Here is a 23,656-nt window from a genome sequence, read left to right on the forward strand (position 1 = left end):
TCATATACCACCCGACATTATTTTATGCACATTATTTTTAGCTAGATTAAGTAATTGATGTAAATAATTGTATATACTGTTTAATTGTATTTGTATGTACATGTACTTAACGCAAATAAATAATAATCTGAATCTGAATTAGCATTGATATAATACAATCCATGAGTTGCTATAATCATTGTACATTGTAATTAAAATATTGCAAAATACAATACACATTGCTAATTAATCACAGGGAATAATCATTCAATTGTAAGTTACAAGCAGAATTGTTTCACCAGCAAATAACAAACGAGAAACATTGAAACCGAAACACCAAGCTCATCACGTCATCATGATGATTATTACAAATTGTAGGTAGGTACCAATGCCTTTGTATTTTTATTCAAACCAGTTAAACAATTTCCTGCCAAGGACTTAATTTAAGGAAAATGATACAATCCATATAAATTCGTCAAAACAATTTGAACTTTCTGACAAAAAGAGAAGTTTGTTTTGTTATTTAAATGACAAATTTCATATGATGAAATGTTTTCGCTAAACACAATACGACAAATATAAAGCCTATATGTATACCACTTCAAGCTCTGTTATTACTTTATTTGATGAATAAAATAAGCGGTTTTGTAGGTATCCGTTTCAACCTATCACGTGAAAGCTTTAATTCATTGCCACTTCAAAACTCTTTTGAATACTCCTCCCGGGGCCTTCGTAAAGAGATTCTACACACAGACGTTGAAACGCTTTTTGCAGCAGTTTACAAGTATGAGTATGATATTGGTTTGCATTTGTTGGAGTATTAATTAATATCAGCTTTAGATACAATAGTAGATGCAAAAATATACCATGTACACTATACAGTTGACATTGTATACTTTCGAAAGATCTTAACTCAAAAATCATTTTGAGGTTTTCCTTGATTTGATGATGATAATGATGCATTACTGTTATCCCTCATTAGTGACATAGGGCTCGCAGAATATTTCTACATTTGTCGCGATCTTGAGCGGCTACTTCCAGCTCATTCCATCCGAGTACAGTTGAGCCAGCCTCCTTCTCAACTGATCGCCTCAATGTACAAGGCCTTCCCGACCGTCTACTGTCAGCCGAATGTAAGCCGAGACCCTGTTTGGCCAGGTGGTTATCCGTATCCGACCTACGGATCACGTGTCCGATCCAACGCCACCATTATTTAAGAACTCAAAATCCATGTTTATGACTTTTTTGTGATTTATTAAAAAGAATATCGCAATATTAAGTGAACCGTAAGTGGACGTCACTTTCTTCGCACAATCAAGATTGATGTAATCATATTATGATTACTATGAAACAAATAAAAATGTAGTACCATCCGGTTGTCTTAGAGAGAATAGGAGAGGATCGTGCCGTGAAGAGAGCGTACTTGAGACAACTTAATGGGAGACGCCGAATTGGACGCCCTAGGTACCGGTGGAAAGACGTAGTTGCTGAAGACCTGCTCAACCTCGGCCATGGCGACTGGCGAGAGCTATCGTAAGACCGAGAGGCATGGCGTGATCTGGTGTTGGAGGCCAGGACTCACTTTGGGTCGTTGCGTCACCGTAGTATTTAAGTAAAGCCTGACCAGTAATATATGATCATTGTCAAGAGGGCGCTGTTTATTCTCTTGTATAGGGTGACAGTTCAGTATAGTATGAAAAAAATAGTTCCAGTGAAATTCCGCAACATGGCGCGTGATCATATATTCCTAGCCAGGCTTTAAGTAAGCATCCGGTTGTAATTTTCTCACTTTTTGCATTTTGACGTTAGTATGTTTCTGATATTATTTGATTGTAAATGTACAATTACAAAGTTTATAAATAGTGATCTGTACGTAATCAAAGACCCTCTAGATCCTACGATGCTCTTTGCTCTGCAATATTCAAAATGTTTGCCAACCACTCCGCCCGTATCGCATTCAACTGATTTTATTAATGGTGGCACAGTTTTGATTTTCTATATTGAAAGGGTTGCCAAATGGAGTATCTTTTGTGCCACAAACAATCCCAACACTGAATGGTGGGATGCTGACGCGTATTAATTATACGCTGAAGATGAAAAGGCTGGAATGTTTTTGAAAATAAAGTGTAAATTCCTTGAGGTACTTGTATTCATTCGTTTCAATTAATTGTGTTTGCTTACATTTGAAGGATGATTTAGTTTGATGCCGCGATCGAAAATAATTTAATACAATGTAATTGTTTAACGTACGTTCAAATGCTATCATTTTATATTTTAAACAGATAATATCTTTCGAATTAAAACACACACATAAATTACATTTCGGAACAAAAATTACATTGATATCGGGATGTAGAAAAAACAAGAAGAACGTTACGGCGTCATCTATTGGGAGATTTTGTTAACTTTAGACGAAATTATCAAGGTGTTTTTTAAAAGAAAGTATATGGAGCATTAAGGTGACTGTCCATTTTCAACCGCAGCTGCGTTACTGCTCCAACACTACTGCAGCGGCCTGAACGCGTCGGTGTTATTGTCAATTTCCATAGTAAAATGAATGACGATATCGACTGCACGTAATATGGTGATTTTAACGTTTTCCCAACCGCAGCTGCACTACTGCTCCGACACGTCGGTGTTATTGTCAATTTCCATAGTAAAATTAATGACAAGGCCGACTGCACGTAGCATGGCCATTTTTGCGTATTTAGTGTATTATTGCAACTGCGGCTGCAGACCAAAGAGCATATAATCACTACGTGCAGACCGCACGTCAAATCTGTCACCTGCACTGAAATGTCTTTGGGTCACAGATATGAGTAGTTCTAAGCAAAGAGGATATAACCACTACGTTCTAATAAGGAGCTTATTACACCCAAGGATATACAACCCCGATGATACAGTCGCCATATATCGCAGATATATCGGGTCGGCCCAGGAGCTCACAAATATCTGAACACGCCTTTATTGTCAAGGCGCTAGTGTTCAGATATTTTTAGCACCTCGGTCGCTCCGATATATCTGATGGCGACTGTCCCTACTGTAAACTTTTTTGCTAATCTATATTGAGCCATATCACAGAGCCAGTTAGGAAACGTGTGTGTTGTACACAATAATTGTGTACAACACGCACCGCGCTAGTTGTATGCATGCACAATTAGGATTGTTCTTTTTTTTTTAATGTTCTATTTCGAAAACCATTTCGAGATATGAGGTTTTTAAACAGTTTCCGACATTTGCTGCGATATACTTAATAATCGAAGATTGAAGATATTTCAACAAATATACTGATGACCTTCGCGCGAGGCTGAATATAATAAAGTCATCGTATAATAAAAGTTTTCGAACCATAGTAAATAAATCCGTCACTCACGTCAAAGTTGTCATTGTCATCAATTGTCATAATGAAAATTTTCAGTTAAACCGCTAGTTTTTTACGATTTGATTTATAATTTTGATACCTAAACCACCCTATACAGTAGATTCTGATTGCTTAATATATCAAAAACGTTGTTCCCATTCGTGGGAATGATTTACAAAAATAATAGTCTGCGAAGACCTACGTGAAAGACGGTGTTGTCGTGAAGTAAATGTGGAATGGAATACTTCAAGTTGTTACCACATTATTGCTGTGAGGATCACGTCGATGTAAGTATAAAATTAATATTATTTTACTACGAATATTTAAAAGTCCATTTTTGTGGTCGGATCACTATTACCTATTTATTTTCTGTGATGATGTGGCCATAATATCTAAAGACAAACCGTTTAAAACAGCTTGTGCCCTACTAGCTCCGTTTTACTGCTTTGAAGTTAAATTCAATAAACAGACATACATATACGAGTATGTAACTTATTTGATGAAACTGAAAAGATAATTTCTAATTTCCAGGTACAAGTTGCAGTTCAAGGTTCAAGCTGCTGATATCATGATCATGGCGGACAAAACTAAACATAATAAAGAGTTGTGAAAAATAAAACAGTCTTATTTTTTACTTTTTTATTAATTTAGGAAAAACCTGTTTCCCAAAAAAGTGTATACATTATATGTTCAACATGTTCTGCACGTGAGGTTGACAATGAGGGCTTTGTTTATTAGCATTCAGTTGAAGTTGATGTAGGTTCTACTCTTGTTGAACCAGAAAATAATTGCATAGTTTGTTATTAAATCTATGCCCAGGCACTATTCTTGCTATAACTTTACATTCTTCGCCTTCTCTAGAAATTTGTACATATCCCACAGCCGTATCTAAAAAGGAAATGACCTGACCACACGTGATGACCTGAAATAGCAGAATACCTATAATTAGCAAAATGTACCTGATTCAACAGATCTCAAATGCAGTGCAGCGAGGGAATGCTGCAGGCATCATGGGAACTTTTGAGCCGGGTACGATGCAGGGTGGAGGCGCATATTAGATGTTTAGTTTATTATTAGTTTTAATTATTATGTTATTTATTATTAATACCTATTGTATTGTATTATGCTCTTTCTATATTATATTAAGATTTATGTTTATCAAATAAATTAAGCAAAATTGGCATGTAATACAATATCTAACCAATGGTAACAAATAGGTAGAAATAATCCACAAGGTGCTAAGCGTCCTTAACAGTGGACGCTTGTTACAATTTTAAGAATCAAATCTCCTTACGAATCGAATCACTTACAAAATATATGATGTAACTTGCATTTGTATTTTTGCTACCCTGATTTCAGCCAAGTTACGGTTGGAGTTGGATATAGTTACTATAGTATATACATCCAATAAAACTAAGTTATATTACTTAATATTCCGTAATCCTGGCCAAGCTATATTTTCCTACGTGATTTTTTTTATCATTTCATGATAAATTCATTAAATAAACTGTATTTTTAATTTTTCGTAGTTTTGCGAGGATAGCTATAAGCTCGACAGGGCACGAGCGATAGAGAGGCAAATAGAATACCGAATAATCGGCAAAGTGGCCGAATAGGCCGAATAGTTGCCGAATATTCCTGGCAACTAGTCGTAATATCATATTATATAATGTCGTTTATGGCGACACTTTCTAATTTTGTCATTGCAAAATTTGCAAAGCCATTCCTGAGCTAAATAAACGAAGCAATCATTAATTTTTATTACAAGGAGCAAAGATGTTGTTTAATACCTCCTGGTAATATATTGATATCCAAACATACGAAAGGATACAAAATTGAACCACGAGAGAAGCGAATGGTTTAAAATTTATATTAACAGTTGCGGGGGTCTTAAGGCATGAGGGTTAAACAAACTTTGTTACAGTGCAACACGCAATTTTTCATCACACCAACACGAGGAAACCATTTATTATTCAAATTAATTTATTTGAAGTTCTTTCTATCGGCCAAGGTGAGGGCAATAGCTTTCTTCATAAAGGATTTCTTGTCTCGCCCGTCAAGTTTTATATGGATGCACGGTCATATCATAAAGAGTTCCGTGCCGCCCATGGACACCTGCAACACAAGAGGGATTTTAATTTGTGTTTCAGTTTCAAATAGGAAACTTGACAATATGAAGTGTAAATTGCGCAATTACTTATAGCTCTTACAAATAATTTTATTTATCGCATCGGATTGTTGTGTGCGGTGGTCACCTGGTGGTCACGCATTTAGGCAAGAGGATGGGGAAGAAAATTTCACATTGTGAACTTACCTTAATGTTAAGAATAATTTTTCCTCTACATTAATTTTATTTGAGTAATTTGATTGTATTTCGTCAATTATTAAGTCTCATTCAATGTTGAATTGCTTTTCATTTAATCGGCAATATTATCTGAATAAAGGATCACCATTAAATATCAGATTTTTTATTAATATTGCGTAGCTGCCTTCGTCGGACTCTGACTATTGTAGAAAGGCAAACTGGTCTTCTTTTTCATGTAGCATGTAGCATTATCGTCACTCGCTTCTTCACGTAAAAAATTCAAAAGTAAATTAGTATTTTATTTGTACGTCTGACATTATATGACTTGACATTGACAAGCCATTAACGAACGCTGTCGCGACTGCACGCCGCAACAGCCGCAGTCGTGCTGCTACAGTAGTGCGGCACCGCGTAACGTCGCAACTGCAGTGCAGCGGCAGTTACAAACGGACAGTCACCTTTAGAAACTGAAAGATGTCATAATAAATGTCACTGGTATAGTAAACTTGATTTAAATGAGATATCTTCGTTTGTAATGTAATTCGTGAATACTTATATTCATACGAATGTTTGCAACTAGAACGGTTTTCACCAATTCTTCCTTCCTTCTCTTTTGTTGTTTAGTATGTATAGATTTTTTTAATTTTTTTTTGTTTGTGGTAGTTACTTACTTTTTTTGTCTGTGTTTTTTGTTAGTGTCGTTGGCGTATGTGTCGCCACCAACTCATAGTTTTAAGTCAGGTCCCCACTGAAAACCAGCGCCGCGGATTACCGCGGCATTATGCTGAGTGGGGTCCTATTTTAGCGTCCAATGTTTTTTGTCTGTATGTTTCCTTTTTTTCATATATGTAATCTGTTGTGGCGTTAAATAAATGTATTTTCTTTCTTTCTTTCTTTCTACTTCTTCAATTCTTTCCTATTAAGTTCGATTGGGTCTCCCAGAAAATTACCTACTTTACTGGGAAGTTAAAATTATGTTTCCCTTTTAATAATTCCGAACCTGTAAAAGTTGGGAAAATTAATTTCGTACTACTTTTAGCAATTAAAGTTGAAACTTGCAATTTGGACCGAAACTTTAGTGTGCCAGAAGTTACCGTACTTAAAAACAATGTCAGAACAAATTCAAGTAGGTTTTAAAGTTTTAAATATTTAAACGTGTGTTTCTTACCACGGTTATTACCATCCATGCACTTTTACAGCTCGCTGTAGTAACGTTTCAAACAATTCAAATGTCAATACCCCTACCCCTCTACCCTTCCCGTTTGAAAAACACTATACACCTGACAGTTATCAGATATCTCTTCTATTAAGTTTAAGTTCGCCTTCTCGTTACCATTCTAGCTATTTATCCGGTGGAGCCTATAACACGAGCAAATGTGACGTTTTCAAGTAAAAGCGCTCATCATAAAGACGAGATTTGCTAGTATCTTTATACGAATAACCTGTCAGAGCGTTCTTATGGCAAGCGACAAAGTGGTACCTTTTGCTTGAAAACGACACAAATAATTAAAATATAAATTAGTTGTACCTACTGCTCAAACGATGACACTTTTGTTTAATAACTTTTATAAATCATGAAGTATTTAGACTTCCGTTTTTTCATACGAAATAAATATGATCTTCAATGGACGCTATCATCATTGTATTTGACGTTAGGTACCAATTCTACCTATAAAGGCACCTTACATATACCTCGCGGACGCTATCATCATTGTAATTGATGTTAGGTACCAATTCTACCTATAAAGGCACCTTGCATATACCTCGCGGACGCTATCATCATTGTAATTGATGTTAGGTACCAATTCTACCTATAAAGGCACCTTGCATATACGTCGCGGACGCTATCATCATTGTAATTGACGTTAGGTACCAATTCTACCTATAAAGGCACCTTGCATATACCTCGCGGACGCTATCATCATTGTAATTGACTTTAGGTACCAATTCTACCTATAAAGGCACCTTGCATATACCTCGCGGACGCTATCATCATTGTAATTGATGTTAGGTACCAATTCTACCTATAAAGGCACCTTGCATATACCTCGCGGACGCTATCATCATTGTAATTGATGTTAGGTACCAATTCTACCTATAAAGGCACCTTGCATATACCTCGCGGACGCTATCATCATTGTAATTGATGTTAGGTACCAATTCTACCTATAAAGGCACCTTGTATATACCTCGCGGACGCTATCATCATTGTAATTGATGTTAGGTACCAATTCTACCTATAAAGGCACCTTGCATGTACCTCGCGGACGCTATCATCATTGTTATTGACGTTAGGTACCAATTCTACCTATAATGGCACCTTGCATATACCTCGCGGACGCTATCATCATAGTAATTGACGTTAGGTACCAATTCTACCTATAAAGGCACCTTGCATATATCTCGCGCTAGACCAGGCTCGCGTCACTTTATTATTAAAGCCAGCTTTGTTTATTTGTGGCTGCAAAGCTAACTAAATTACTGCATTTTGGTGCATTGATTTAAGTTACAAGAGGTGAGCGGAAGTGAGAGAAAGATCAATAAATATCGACTCTTCCTGTCCAATTCGAGCGTAGCTATACTTACATCAGAATAATATTTGAATTATGCTATTTAAATAGTTATCGTGCGTCTCGCCCGCGCCAATACATGTACAGTTAAGTGTAAAAATATGGGTGTAGACAACTTACTCAAAAATATGTCCCATAGCTCTTAATTCGCTGACATATTTTGAGCTATAATAATAATAAAATAATAAATAAATTGACAAATTGACTAAGTCCAACGGTAGGCTCGAGACAAGACAAGACATTGCATAATATAAAAGAAAACATAGAGTAAGATTAAAGTGCCACGAAACGCTGATCTTACGACGAGACCATCAAGTGAGAAGAATCACGGAAGGTAACAGACAAGAAGAAAAAATACATACAGTGAGTTAAATAAGAAAAAGTTACACAGCAAGAAGATACAACATATTTAACGACTAAATTAAATTAATATTATTTATATAAAACAAGCTAAACCAAGGAAAAGGTGGATGGACTGTGTGAGAGAGGATATGAAACGAATGCGGGTGAATGATGAGATGACGGGCGAGAGAGAGGTATGGAAGAAAAAGATATGCTGCGCCGACCCCAAATGAATGGGATAAGGGCAAGTGAATGATGATGATGATATAAAACAAGCTTCGTACTCATAAAACTGTATCGGCCCGGTCCAACTATACCTTGGCTGAATGACAATGACAGACCAAACCAATATTGAGCGTTCATGAAATCAATTTTATAAGATTTGTTTATTAACAAAACAACATCACAGGAAGACGAATACTAACATAAAATAGGATATATGACTGTATTTAAAATAAATTATTTTACAATATGCATGAAATAAAGCACCAGATAGTTATTATTAGAAAATCATAGTAAAGTTATAGTTGGTCAAGCAAATCTTGTCAGTAGAAAAAGTCAGATATTATTTTCTTTTTAAACAGACAGAGTGGAATCGCTTCATTTCACAAATTAAACCCAAGTGTGACATCAAATATTCAGCACAGACCTCAGACGGAGCTATTCGTTCCCTGTAAAATGGGATTGTTTTAGACGCCGAACAAAAAGTTCGGAAAACGGCCGTAAAACAGCCTATTGTGGCGAAAATAAAGATATTTCAGGTCCGATATACAAGGTTTAATCATTGCTTTGTAGGAAATAGGGAATATTGGGCGCCACTACCACAATCTGAGGATCTGTCGGGAAATAAGAAAATCGAAAATTCGTTATATAACACCTCTGTCACTCTTGCATATTCGAGTGATAAAGAGGCAGATAGCGAAATTTCGGATTCGCGTTTCCCGGTAGGTCCTCTGTAAACAAACCGCCGTGATGCATCAATGCAAAACATAAATGTCATATTTTATTATATCTAAAAACTTGTCAAAAACCTGTTAAAGGTACAGTATGTATAAGTTACTCTATGCTTAACTAAAAAGGCTGGTCCTGCACTCTGGTGGCAGAACATTGCAGTAACATCCCCTATTGTTAAGGTATTTTTTTAAGATGGCAGCCGTAATTTCAAGGTATTAAGTCAAGGGAGCTTTGTATTTAGCAGAACCTCAAATATAAGATTAAATAGAAGAAATAGAAGAAGAAGAAGAAAAACATTTATTCCATAAAGCACACATACACAGGACAATACAATGAAAGAAAAAAGATGTTTAAAAAAGGGAATATAAAAATAATAGCAAAAACAAAAACAGAAAAAAACAAAACAAAAAATTAAATTATTTACACATTAAAAACATAAAAAACATAAAAATTACACACGGGTCCAGCAGTGTGTGCAGTAGGGAAGAGGCCCTGTCTCAGCATATTGTTGCAATTTGCAAGCGAGGCAAATTCCAACGCTGTTATTCTGCCAAGGCCTTAGGGAGTGACATATAAATATGAATAAGATGTATATAAATATATATAAAAAAACATAATAAATGAATAGTCATTGAATGCATTGTAATATTTGTAATTTTTATAATTTAATGTAAGGATATGAAAAAGATGTCAATTGGATATTGGATATAGAATAGTATTGTAATGTAATTACTATGTGTAAAATTGTAATTTATTAATAAATAATTGTAATTGTAATGAATAGTTATTGGGTGATTTATGCAACTTTTTGATATTTTAACGAAGAAAAAGAAATACTTATAACTAACGTGCAGCGGGTCCAGATTTAATTTGAATGTCAAAGAGTATTTCACGCAGTTTCCGTTTCAAACCGAATTTGGAACCACAGTTTCTAATAGGCGGCGGCAAGTCATTCCAGCACTTGGTAGCTTGGAACCGGAAGCTGCCACGGAATGCAGCACATTTATATTTCGGGGCAATGAGCGGCTTCAGGTTAGCTATAAATCGCTTCCCTTTTTCTCCTAAAGGTCCATAAATAGACACTATAAAGGATGACTGACGCTACAACAGTCCGGGTTCGGTCCACAGTTTTCTAAAGACCCGTCGTAGAAAACGAAGTATCGGGAGCCTCGGCCTGGACCCAGAACATTCTTAAGGGATACCTACACTAAAGATATGTCCCAAAAATAGATAACCTGGCCTGTAGTTTAAGTAATTCATGAACTTTTAGTTTCCGCAGTATTCATACTGCAGTACCTTGGGCTAACTTTGGTGAAAACGTATTATTAGTTTCATCATAGAGTAACTTATACTAGAGCGGTACTGTCATAGTAAATTTTGTAACCCCAGTAAATTCACTGCCATCTGTCGACACACTTTATAACTAAAAATAAATATTTATAAAAATACGATAAAATGTATTTAAATATGGATAAATGATTTATTTATTTGCATTAATTATTTTTATGATTTTACCCATGTTCTTTCACTGATATGCGTTAAAATTGTTAAATAACAAACGAAACCGTCAACGCCATCTATACGACAGTAAGCCAAAGCTAGTAGCGCCCTCTGAACGAGAATCAAATTTTCTTGATTTTCGAGGCACGTTTTTTCCTTAGACTGTATCCATCTATTACGGAGTTATATCCATCTTTGGTTTCATTAAATAACACGTTATTACGCCACGGCGGCTGCACAGTTACTCGAATATTTATTAGAATTAAATTTAAGAGCCTGTTCACGCTGAAATAGTTCGTCAACAACACTCCAAAGTTTATGTTCATGTGTTTTGTAGTTGACATGGTGGATGGAGAACGGGGTAGTGGACATCCACCGGCCCGCTAAGTAAACATTGTAAAGAAGGCCTGCCAGGGATCTATACAGGCGCCTATTATTAGAACGGTGGAAAATTATGCAGAATAGAGCTTTGGTGCACAAAACAATGACCTCGTGTTGTGGTCTTGACCCTCATGAGGGAACGAGGAAGAAGAACATACAGTAGTCGGCAATACGTTACATTTAAACTTATTCCTAAAAAGCTGGTGTTATACCTGGCAACGCCCGTCAATGCACATATCCAAACTGCCGGGCCGACATCTCGTGCCGTCGGACACTCGTGCCGCCAGGACTGCCACAACGACGCGGTCATCCTCATCCAGGGATGCACTCTGAAATGTAAAGGTCAGTTAGAAAAAGGAGGAGAGTACTTTGGCATTGAGAATATATCAATATGTAAGGGTTGCTAAAACCTAAGAAATGGAATTTAATTTTTAACATGGACAGGGCAAGAAAAGACAAAAGTATGCAAGGTTTTAAATTGGTAAAGGCTTCTTTTTAATAGAATCAAATATTTTAAATATAACAGTTTAGAGACCTCATTTATTAAACTTATACATTTCAGTTTCAGTAAGGCAAAACATGAATTCTGTTAAACATGTTCGAGACTTGAGTCTTCTGTCGGAACTTGAGTTCACTCTAGAAAAGAAATTTTAGTATTTTTGTAAAAATCGCTACGAACATAGGAAACTTCTGGTATACAGGGTGGCAAAAAAGTGCATTTCCGTTGCTGCGGAGGTTTTGGGATTATACTGAGCAACTTTACTATAGGACCAACCACGAAATCGAAAAAAAAATGTTACCCAGCCAAAATGTACGACAGACAAATTTTTTTTCGCGATTTCGGGATTTGTCCCATAGTAAAAGTTGCTCAGTCGAATCCCAAAACCTCTCTGGCAACGGGAATTCACTTATTATTTACCCACCGTGTACATTATCTATATTATGTGGGATGTATGTAGGATGGTGTCATTAAAAGCAACATAGAATACAACAGAACTCAACCATCAAGATTTATTTAAATAAAACATATCACTTCAAAACGCTAGCCGAGTATTTTCTTCTCTCAAAGCCGATTTGAAAGTCTAGACTAGGCTAATTGTATAAACCGCTCAAAGGCCACATTCCGGATTATCCGGGTGTACTGCTCGTTACAGCAAATGACGATCAGTGGACCTTGTGCTATTGCTTTAAGGTTCAAATTTGTCTGTTAACAGTGGGGTACGTCCGTGCCGTGGAATCGTCGCCACGTCGTGCTCGTGTGGGACGTGGAGACGTCTTTAAGTTCTGTTGCAAGTGGGTCACAAAAATCACGTGCCCAATATCCGGGTTAGGAGCGAATTACATGTGAAATTGAACGAAAGTGCGTACATGCAACTCTCGGGAGCAGTATAGTAACGGCACCAATCATGGAAAATTTAAGAGAAAATTTGGGGTATTTTTTATTTTTCACCGATAACTGCAAAATTTCTACCGCGGGTTCAGTCTGTAACGCATGCTGCGGCTCCCCGCGGCAGGTGAGCGCACACGGTTCGGCGCCGTCTCGGTGCGCGCGCCAATGGAACAACTGCAGTAAAGTAAACTTACGGGTAAAGGTAACTTACCGGTTCAGTCTGTAACTCATGCTGCGGCTCCCCACCTGCCGTAAGCGCGCAGGGTTCAGCGTCATCTCGGTGCGCGCGCCAATAAAACAGCTCGCCGCCGTAAGCGGTGCTGTCGTGTGCTGCGCATTGCTGCTCTCGCCATATGTCCTCTTCTAACAGCTATACACCTAGCTATTTCTCTCACACACTTACGGGTTCAGTCTGCAACGCATGCTGCGGCTCCCCGCGGCAGGTAAGCGCGCAGGGTTCAGCGTCATCTCGGTGCGCGCGCCAATGAAACAGCTCGCCGCCGTAAGCGGTGCTGTCGTGTGCTGCACATTGCTGCTCGCGCCATATATCCTCTTCTAACAGGGACACGTTGCCGCGGCATGGCTGGAAAGAAATGCATAATTAGGGTATTTAGAAAATATATGGGATATACAAATATTTTAAACATGATTTACATTTCATTTAGCGCTAGAGATTAAATCCAGAGATTAAAAAAAAAAAACATTTCAGCTGATGTGCGAGGCAGGAAGTTTCTGGAGAAACGCACATTTTTGCCAGTGCCAAACATAATTATTTGTGGTGAAGATGGAAATGTTGTCACATAAAGCGATGCCGTAAACAAGATTATAATCCGAACACGCACACTATTGTAACTACTTGTTTTGTGTAAGAGTTAAGTGCCCATTGATTACTAGTCCGCTTGCAGAGTCTGGCCTGTCAGTTGTTCGGAACTGTCAACTTTTTGTTCTAACTGACAGGCCGATATCTAGGTTATAACCAAACGGAGTAGCCATTAACAGGCGTTCCCCTTTGTCGAAAATAGTTGACCAATGGTCATACACAATGTATGGACATGGCTATTTTTACGTTACGTATACATTTGACGTTCCCCTCCCCCGCAAAAATCGGAACTTTTATGAACAGAAAATTACAGACGTGGCGTCTCCGTTTGGTTATATCCTCCTAGGCTGATATCGTCCGGCGGACTGGTAATGGTTAGGCCGCTTTAAAATAGTAAATTTTTTGCCTTGAAATAAAAAATGGAATAAAAGTTTTACAAGTTAACGTGTCTCATTAATATGGACGTCGATGGTCGTTGTATTTTTTCATAAAATGGACGATTTTGTACTGTATTTCATTTTAATCACTTGTGCTACACGTAGAAAAAAATATAATAAATTAAACTGAGAAATTCACACTTCTCGAAAACGATAAAAATACTTTTTATAGTCTAAAATAAAATAGACTTTTATATTTTCACAAATAGGTCCTAGTAGGCCTCTAATTCTAGTGTTCATATTTTATGACCTGCGTGCGATCTAGCCGTTATTTCAAGGTAACTTTTGGAAAGGTGACGGCCGTTTCTAAATACAAACGTAGTCCCCATTTTCCTCTCTGCATATTGACATTATGGCAAAATATTTGATATACATATATATTAACCATTATTTTCAATACCTTTATCGAAATAAAATCAATAAATTTTAAACATGGGGGCCACTTTTGGACCATAGCTATGCGTTTGTTTTTATTTTTTGATTATTGTAAAAATTAGGAGCGAAAAGAAATAAAACTATGAAAACGGATTATATCGCGTATATTGAATTTATAATACATCCCGACGTTTCGAACTCTTTACAGCGTTCGTGGTCAACGGGTGACCAATATACGCGATATAATCCGTTTTCATAGTTTTATTTCATGAGTAACTATCGCGGTAACCGAAGACAATATTAGGAGCGAAAAATTAATTTGAAACAAATTTTTAAATGCTCCAAATTTATAATAATTAAAACAACGAAAAAAGTCAAACGTTGGGGCATAGCTGTGGTTGATACGAGTATACAATATACAGCGAATTGTCAAAATATTTCAATAATGTTAATATCCAGAGAGGAAAATGAGGACTACATTTGTATGAATAGGCGATTTCGCGCGGCTCCTCCACTTTCGTCTTAATATAGGATATCGAGGGTGCTGTTAACCTTGAGGGGCTTGAGGACTTTAGGTAAACGAATTTTACAAAAATATATACACCATATAAGGTCACTAGGGTTAAAGCAAGTATCGTGATAGTATTAAGGTTCAAAATGTAACAGCTCATTCTTAACGAGTTTGGGTAATGAAGAACGATCAGTTGCCTGTGTGTGTGGCCACACATGCACCCACAGTTAGTGTGGCTCACCCTCACATTGGAGCCTATTTACGTACTTTTACTTGGCATTTGCGTTTAGTGGTCAGCGAACTCAAAGCACAAATTTTGCTTCCCCATATTGGTGTAAGTAGTAACAAAATATTTTGTCACTGCTATTCAAACATTTCTTAATACCATCGTCATCATATCAGCCCTTTATCGCCCACTGCTGAGCATAGGCCTCTCTTCTAGTACGCCACTTATCCCGGTCCTGAGCCAATCTCATCCAGAAGTGACCCGCAATCTTCCGAATATCATCCACCCAACAAGCTTTGGACGCCAGGGGCTGCTTTCATCCGAAAGCGGCCTCCATTCTGTTAACATTTTAGTCCACCTACCTCTCTGCCTAGCACTAAATAGTAGCAACAAACGCTGACTGCAAACCCGTGTTCGAAATCTCCAAACTCAATATTTCCTCCAAATTATATTCGAAGTGCCGATCAAATATAAAAGCGCCGCCAGTCAATAAGGGCAAATAACAATTCGTATTATTCATTTCTCGTTCTCCCCCATCGGAGTCGATTAAGTTCGTAAGAAGTTACGGATATTCTAAATTCGGAATAAGCCTGGAAAGATCTAGGATAAAAGAGGTAGGTGTTGGTTAAGATTAGAGTCCTTTTAAAAAACATAGACGCGTCTCAAAGGAAATTCAATTCTATTTCAATTCAAATAGTTTATTTCAGAACATAATTGATGGTCTCATCGGAAGATCAGCGCTGGAAGTCGCCAGCAGCATGCTGAGATGGAGCCATTTCGTGACACTTTATTTTCACTATGTTCTTTAAATGTATGTTTATTGTCTGTGTGTTTACGAATAAAAAATATTCTCACTAGACTTATATTGACCGGGATATAGACCGTGATTACCTTTTGTATTATTTGTGATCTTCAGTCACCCGTGAATATGATGCATGTAACTGCGTCGAAATATCGGGAGCTCACAAATAATACAAAAGGTAATCACGGTCTATATCCCGCTCAATATAAGTCTAGTGAAACTAACCGTGAATCATACAAAACTAAAAAAATATTCTATTCTATTCTATTCTATTCTATTCTAATTCCATATAAAATTACATTCCAATAAAGATAATGTAAAATAAAATAACTGCTTATAGTAAAATATGTTAGTAACAATGGGTACCTTATTGTTAGCACACAGACAATTAAAATTATTATTATTAAATCCATTCTAGACTTATTTTACCAAAACAAAGGTGCTGACTCGTCTATGTTTTTCAGACTCAATTTAGTCGAAACTCGCGGTATTTCCAACTTGTGAGTCATGAAACTATAGGTTAAGTGAAGGTTAGTTATCAGAATTCAATGCAAAAAACTCAAAGTATTTTAAGTTGTTTTTTTTCCTAAGCCTATGTCAACATTGTCAACCTACTTGATAACCATTGACGGCATGGTATGACAATTGATAAGGGTTCGTTTACCAAAAGACGAATAGAATGGTTATGTTAAACATTTCACCCATACTTGAAAGGCACTACCAAATGATTGCTAAAACTCATCGTCGATCAAAGGAGAACTTTGACAGCAAATCACCAGGTCACGTTCTATCGCATGTTTTTCTTTGCTTGGTTATTAGCAAAGTTAACAAAAGCATCAAAACTAACACCATTGCACTCTGTTACTCCACAAATTGCCCTCTCATTGTTGTGACGTCTCGTACACGTACGTAATGCTAGTGCTCCACGAGCATAATTTTATTACCGTCGGCTAAATCGCCCGCTCCCTGCCTAATGGCCTAATTAATGCACTGCAGTTTGTGTGCGAGAAGTTGCATCATAACAGGAATGTGGAACTTAGGTACAAGTGTACGCTTTTCCTTATTATAAAGCATTGAAGAGTCACTCTAAAAGTACCCTTCGGATTTAAACTGCACTAGCTTACTGCAGCAGTATTGTTGTGCGACATTACTGTCGATTACAGGGCGCCTCCCACAATTAATGTCAAAATCGATCTTGCTACACGGAGTTTTAACATTTGCGGCAGATAAGTAAATGTTGCGCCGCAATACTGCAGTAGTAACCAGTCAAAATCCGAACGGCACCTTAATTCGAAAAATTTAACATGCAAACAAAAGGATTTCGGGGTCTGCTGGGAAACTAAATGCTTCGATACTAAATGATACTTTTTTACAAACAAAAGACAGACAAAAAACAATACGAAAGGTAATCACGGTCTATATCCCGGTCAATATAAGTCTAGTAAATGATACTTATTTAAATACAAAAACGACCTTACGAAAAACAAAGTGTTTTAGGGTTCCGTACCCAAAGGGTAAAAACGGGACCCTATTACTAAGACTCCGCTGTCCGTCTGTCCGTCCGTCTGTCCGTCTGTATCTCATGAACCGTGATAGCTAGACAGTTGAAATTTTCACAGATGATGTATTTCTGTTGCCGCTATAACAACAAATACTAAAAACAGAATAATATAAATATTTAAATGGGGCTCCTTGTAGACGTGATTTTTTTGCTGTTTTTTTTTCGTAATGGTACGGAACCCTTCGTGCGCGAGTCCGACTCGCACTTGGCCGGTTTTTTAGTGTATCTGTTACCGCTTTAATCGTAAACCGATTTTGATGAAATTTAGTATGCAGAAATGTAGGTCTTTATTACGGAAACTATAAAAGTGGTATATGGTAACAATCCCATCAAAACCGTTTCATGTAAAAAATGAAAGCAATGCAACGCACTTCTTCTTCTGCAAAAAAAGAATAAGTTTTTGAGTGTTGAAAACTTAGTCTTATAACCTGTGTCTTATATGTACCCCACCTGACCCTATTTCAGCATGTATTTTGGAGTAAAACAGCGAGAATTGGGCAGCGCGAGTTAATCCACCCACTGCGAGATTATAACGCCACTGCCAGTGGGGACTGATGAAATGTACACGAGAAATCTGATTTAAGCTGAGTGCAGTACAGTGCTTTACGTAGGGAAATTTATAGAATTTTAGGTTAAATGATGTGTGTAAATATTGTGAGTTTGAATTGATACTTATCAAATTTATTGACTAACTACACTGACTATCTAATTAAAAAAAACTATGAAAACGGATTATATCGCGTATATTGAATTTATAATACATCCCGACATTTCGAACACTTTACAGCGTTCGTGGTCAACGGGTGACTGAGGAAAAGCTGGTGTAAAGGGTTCGAAACCTCGGAATGTATTATAAATTCAATATACGCGATATAATCCGTTTTCATAGTTTTATTTCATGAGTAACTATCGCGGTAACCGAAGACAATATGATATCTAATTAATGAAAAAGTTTCAAAGTGCCACCATAATCGCAAAAGTCGGATGAAAATATGACAATATTGGAACTTTCACACTTTGTTGACAAAGTCAGTGCATAGTCAGCTAAGGCGGATTCTACAAAAATATAGAATAGAATAGAATAGAATTTAATATATTTTATTTGTAGTAATTGTACATCGTCATATTCAAAAATTATATTTACAATTAGAAGAACTTATTTAAAATTATTAAATTAATAATACATTTAGGTATATGCAAGTCAATACATATAATAAACATTATAAATACGGTGACTAAATTGCCATTGATTATTCAAGATACTTTTATAATGATAGATGAATTGACCAATTTACTTCTCAACCATCCTAATTTTAAACATATTAGTAACGGGTCACTCACGTATTTTAAGACGAAAACGCTCGACATGTTTCACTCCGTTTCACAGATGATGTATTTCTGTTGCCGCTATAACAACAAATACTAAAAACGGAATAAAATAAATATTTCAGTGTGGCTCCCATACAACAAACATGATTTTTTTGCCGTTTTTTGCGTAATGGTACGGAACCCTTCGGAACACTTGGCCGGTTTTTCTTTAATATTTAATATATGACATCGATTTTAGTTTATAAGTTATCCCAGTTACACCTATTCCAGTATAAAAATGTTTCGATAGCGTGATGTGACGTATACGCGTTTGCATTGTGTCATTTTGTATGGGATTTTGAGTTTCCAAAACGTCCCGCTTCGCGTGCTGTACAAAAACTTTAAAACCCCGTACAAAATTAGACATAACGCAAATGCAAACCCACGTCACGCTATCGAATAAACACTAGGGGCTACTACAATAACATAAAACAGGATATTCCCAAGTTTCGTTACGTAAGATTTCCATTCGGGCCGAATGGAGGAAAACAAGATAAACTATCTGACGGAACTGTTATAACCGGAACATTGTGATTCGGAGGAAACAAGTTCCGAACTTTAACCTTAGGAAACTGAACTTGGAATGGTTGACTGTCACACCGAACGGGGTTATTTTTTATTTTTCTGCGGACAGTATACCTTCTTTTTTTTTATGTGATATTCAGCAAACGAGCAGACGAGCCGCCTGATGGGAAGCAGTCATCGTCGCCCATGGACGTAAGCAACATCACAGGAGCCACTTAAGCATTGCCGACCCTTGAGAACCCTAAATACCCGTTTCTTGAAGAATACCTACTCCACGCAATATAATTCTGTAACTTAAATTATATAAAATAAAGTTTTATTCTATTATATTATGTTCTGTTCTGTTCTGTTCTATTGTGGTTCTATTCTATTATATTATATACAGTTAGAGACTGTTCGGAAAGAGAAGAGTCGTGGAATGTATTGTGGTAGAATGTATACATTCCACGAATTCTCTTTCCGCACACTATACATAATAATATTACTGCAGTGGGTGTAGGTACTTAAGTAAATCTCATAACTCAAAAATTACATAATTATTGATTTAAACTTTCACGATTTTTACTCATTATTATTTATCTCCACGGGACTTAATCGCGTAAAATAGTTTTAAATTTACCTCCAAATAGGTAAATTTAAAACTATTTTACGCGATTAAGTCCCGTGGAGATAAATAATAATACATAATTATTATACGAACCGCAATAGGCACTCAAATTTGAATTTAACATTTACTACGTTAGCGACTCCATTCCCTCTCCATCGCACGAATGCATCAGCGCGAGCGAGATGGACTGCGATCGAGTTTACGCAGTAGCTATTGTCGCTAACGTAGGTAAACGTCAAGTGTTACGAGTACCTTTGTTTGACATAATTATTGAAAGTCATAAAATGTAATGATTGTCATATTATCATTGGTCAATTCTGAAACCGTTGATTTTTCAGGATTTTCCTCGGGTTATCCTATAGATAGGTTGCCCAACACAGGCAAATTTTGCTTACCGGGCAGCACTATCCCCTATCCCCTTCTTATAGACACCTGTATATTTTACGAAAATAAATAATTTTAATTTTTTATTTTTTTTTATTTAATAGGTTAGGTTAGGTTTGTTTTATGGCAATCCTGAAAAGTTACGCGTTTCTGAGAAAAACCAAATGATGGATTAACGAAAATGTGGACAAACAATACATTATGACTTAAAATTATACTTATTAGTTGTTAGCAAATAAATAATTATCTTATCTTATCTTATCTTATATGGGAAACAATAGAGACCCGAGGAAATACCACTAGCTGAGCGCCTTCTCAGATTCGAGAATTTTAGGTTAATATCTCCGTCACCCTGACGGCGGGGGCTCCTATAATTAGCAGCAGTTATCCTTATCGCAATAACGATAACTGCAGCTTAAGCGTAAAGTTCTGCGTAAAAAATAAGAAATCGAGGTTTCGTTATCGACATTTTCCTCCTCCAAAACTTAACCAATCGTAACGAAATTTTGGGAACGGAATGAGAAAGAGATTATCTGTGTCAGACCATTTTGAATGTTGCGTTTCGTTATCGATTGTGTATGCTAGTCATCTGTTTACTGCGCATTTATTTGGCCATTTTTGGCGCTTTTAAAGTAACCTAGTTCTTAATAAAACAAGAATATAAAAAACGTACTGACACAGATACTGGTTATATTGAACTCGTATAAAATAAAATAAAAATTCATATAGGGCCAAAACCCACAGAGAAAAATGTCGAGAACTTTTGTATGGAAAAATGCCCATTAATGTTTTATCTTAACTCGTGGTACGGCTACTTATGTGTCTAGAAATAACGTTAACTATACTGGTACCAAATACAGAATAGAATTCTGATGGCATTCGAAATGTTCAATATGGCATTGTTTCCAGGAAATCCATTTTTCCGAAAGCTTCATTCGTCCGAATTTAATTTACGCGAAGCAATTATCGGTGGAGCGCAACGTGAATAGAAAATATAGGCCAGTTAGATTTACTTTCGGGCCAATTCGAACAATGATCTAGATATCAACTAGATATCCACTAGATATGATACAGAAACGATAACAAGATATTTAAGAAAGTCATGTCAAAATTGACATTTCCGCGATTCCGAATGTCCTCTTGAGCGATCTCTTTTTTTTTTTTTTTTTTAAATATAGGACATTCTTACACAGATTGAGTAAGTCCCACGGTAAGCCCAAGGAGGCTTGTGTTATGGGTACTCAAACAACGATATATATAATATATAAATACTTAAATACATAGAAAACACCCATGACTCAGGAACAAATTTTGTGCTCATCACACAAATAAATGCCCTTACCGGGATTCGAACCCAGGACCATCGGCTTCACAGGTAGGGTCACTACCCACTAGGCCAGACCGGTTGTCTCTTTAAGATATGCTTAAGATATTACTTAAACATCCAATGGATATCTAATGGATATCCCAATGGATACCTTACACGGTACACAGAAGATTAAGGAAGAATGTTGATTGCTACCGTTCGCCAACAAACTGTCAGGCAGTTTGACGAAAAAATATGTCTGCTGAATATTGCTGTGTATTTTTTATTGAGTAAATATTAAAAGCGTAATTGTAGCGTGAAATGACAATTGGTTTCTGGAATCGAACTCCAAAAGATAACTAGTTGAGAACTAAACTATAACGTATCTATTAGATCTCGTATTGTTCTCGTATCTAGTAATTATCACGTTGTTCGAATTGACCGGTTTGTTGTTGTTTTACAAACAAAAACATGTAAAATGTACAGGAAAAAAATTGACAATTCACATGAATTTTGCCAGAGTACTTAATGAGTTTTCTCGGAACCAATATGGATCAAAAATAAACCATATCTATTGAGCTTTTATAGACAAATTCTGCATACACAGACTTTGCTGGGCTGGGCTTTTAATGAAAAAGTTAAAAATACTTTATTCACCTACATATATTTCTATCCAACCGTTTATGTATACCTAATGAAATGATTCATTTACATTGAAATTTGTTTCATACGTGCATGATTTCGCAGGTCACCGATGCATTGCGACTTCTCAATGAATAGGTCTTATTATTCGTAATATAGGTGAAAACTTAGGCAAATCATTTATTTATTCAGAAACAATTATTTTTTGTAATACAATGTATAATTCACTAAGTAAATAATACGATTTCTAAGAAGTTTCTATAATTCTTTCTACTTACAATTGAATTATCATGACAAGAATTAAGCATAAAGTGTTGTGATAATAATTTTATTATACGTGTTTTTATAAACTGTATAAAAGAAGGACTGTCCTACCTAAATATAATTCGTGAAATCAAATCAATACTGATATATTAGTATTTTCCATTTTGCTATAATATCTGCAATGGCGAGAAACAAAGACAAATTGAATAAAAGTTTCGAAATAACGTTGGCGTAACTATAAGGATGTAGTTACGAGTACAACAAGTTTCAAACTTAGGATGTTCCCTGGCCGTCTGTTACACCGTCGCGAACAGTTTATGACTGAAATAAAATAAAGTGACCAGGGCGGCTACCGAGAATCATTGTCGAAAGCCGCTTTTGCCCATGACTAGGCTATTTAATTGGGCTCATAAAATGGAAAGAAGTAAAATCATAGGTAGGTAACATTAAAAAATTGAGTGTGTAAACCCTGGGTAGAAAGCTGCATCAGCTAGCGACACGTGAGTGATGAGTGAAAGTGATTTTATTTTTCATATATTAATGAATAGTGAAAAACTGCGGTACGCCCTTCTGCTTGTGCCGCTTGCCGCCGTGTAATGTTCTGACTAAACCGTTATGGTAAAGACTCTCCCTTACTCTGTCTTTTCATATCCTAAATTCTAGCATATTATCTGACAGCTCACTTGACCAATTTACCCAATCAGGCTCATCTTATACCAATTTTGTACTGAAATGACAGATCGATGGGAACACAAACATTTACAAAAATCATTTGTTGTCAAGCAACGAAGACCCATAGATAACATATACCTTACAGACTAACATACATACAATAATTATAATGCTTAAAACTAATAATCATTTTGGCGACACAACAGTTTTTTGTTGAGTGGCCCGTTCTGGTGTAGGATTTAGCAGATTCCAATGGAACCGCCGATTATAGTATGAATTATCTCAAATGATTTTTTCAGGCTCGGGCCCTAAATCTGTTAAACAAAAGCCTTTGTTTCTTTTAAGAGCGATCTTTAGCACGTGCCAAAGCAACC

The 23,656-nt window shown here is 36.4% G+C and overlaps 1 protein-coding gene across 1 annotated transcript in view; it reads right to left on the bottom strand.

The window, feature by feature from the left end:
- The window catches only part of LOC134755156 (protein madd-4), a 504,570-nt gene that overhangs the window by 73,161 nt on the left and 407,753 nt on the right, over positions 1-23,656 (bottom strand). Inside the window, exons 6-7 of the mRNA XM_063691660.1 lie at positions 13,186-13,365; positions 11,605-11,721 (exon numbers count right to left, since the gene is read on the bottom strand). Coding sequence (XP_063547730.1) covers positions 11,605-11,721; positions 13,186-13,365 — 297 coding nt within the window. The remainder of the gene's footprint in view (positions 1-11,604; positions 11,722-13,185; positions 13,366-23,656) is intronic.

Source organism: Cydia strobilella, chromosome 2 (assembly GCF_947568885.1).
Source record: "Cydia strobilella chromosome 2, ilCydStro3.1, whole genome shotgun sequence".
NCBI lineage: Eukaryota > Metazoa > Arthropoda > Insecta > Lepidoptera > Tortricidae > Cydia > Cydia strobilella.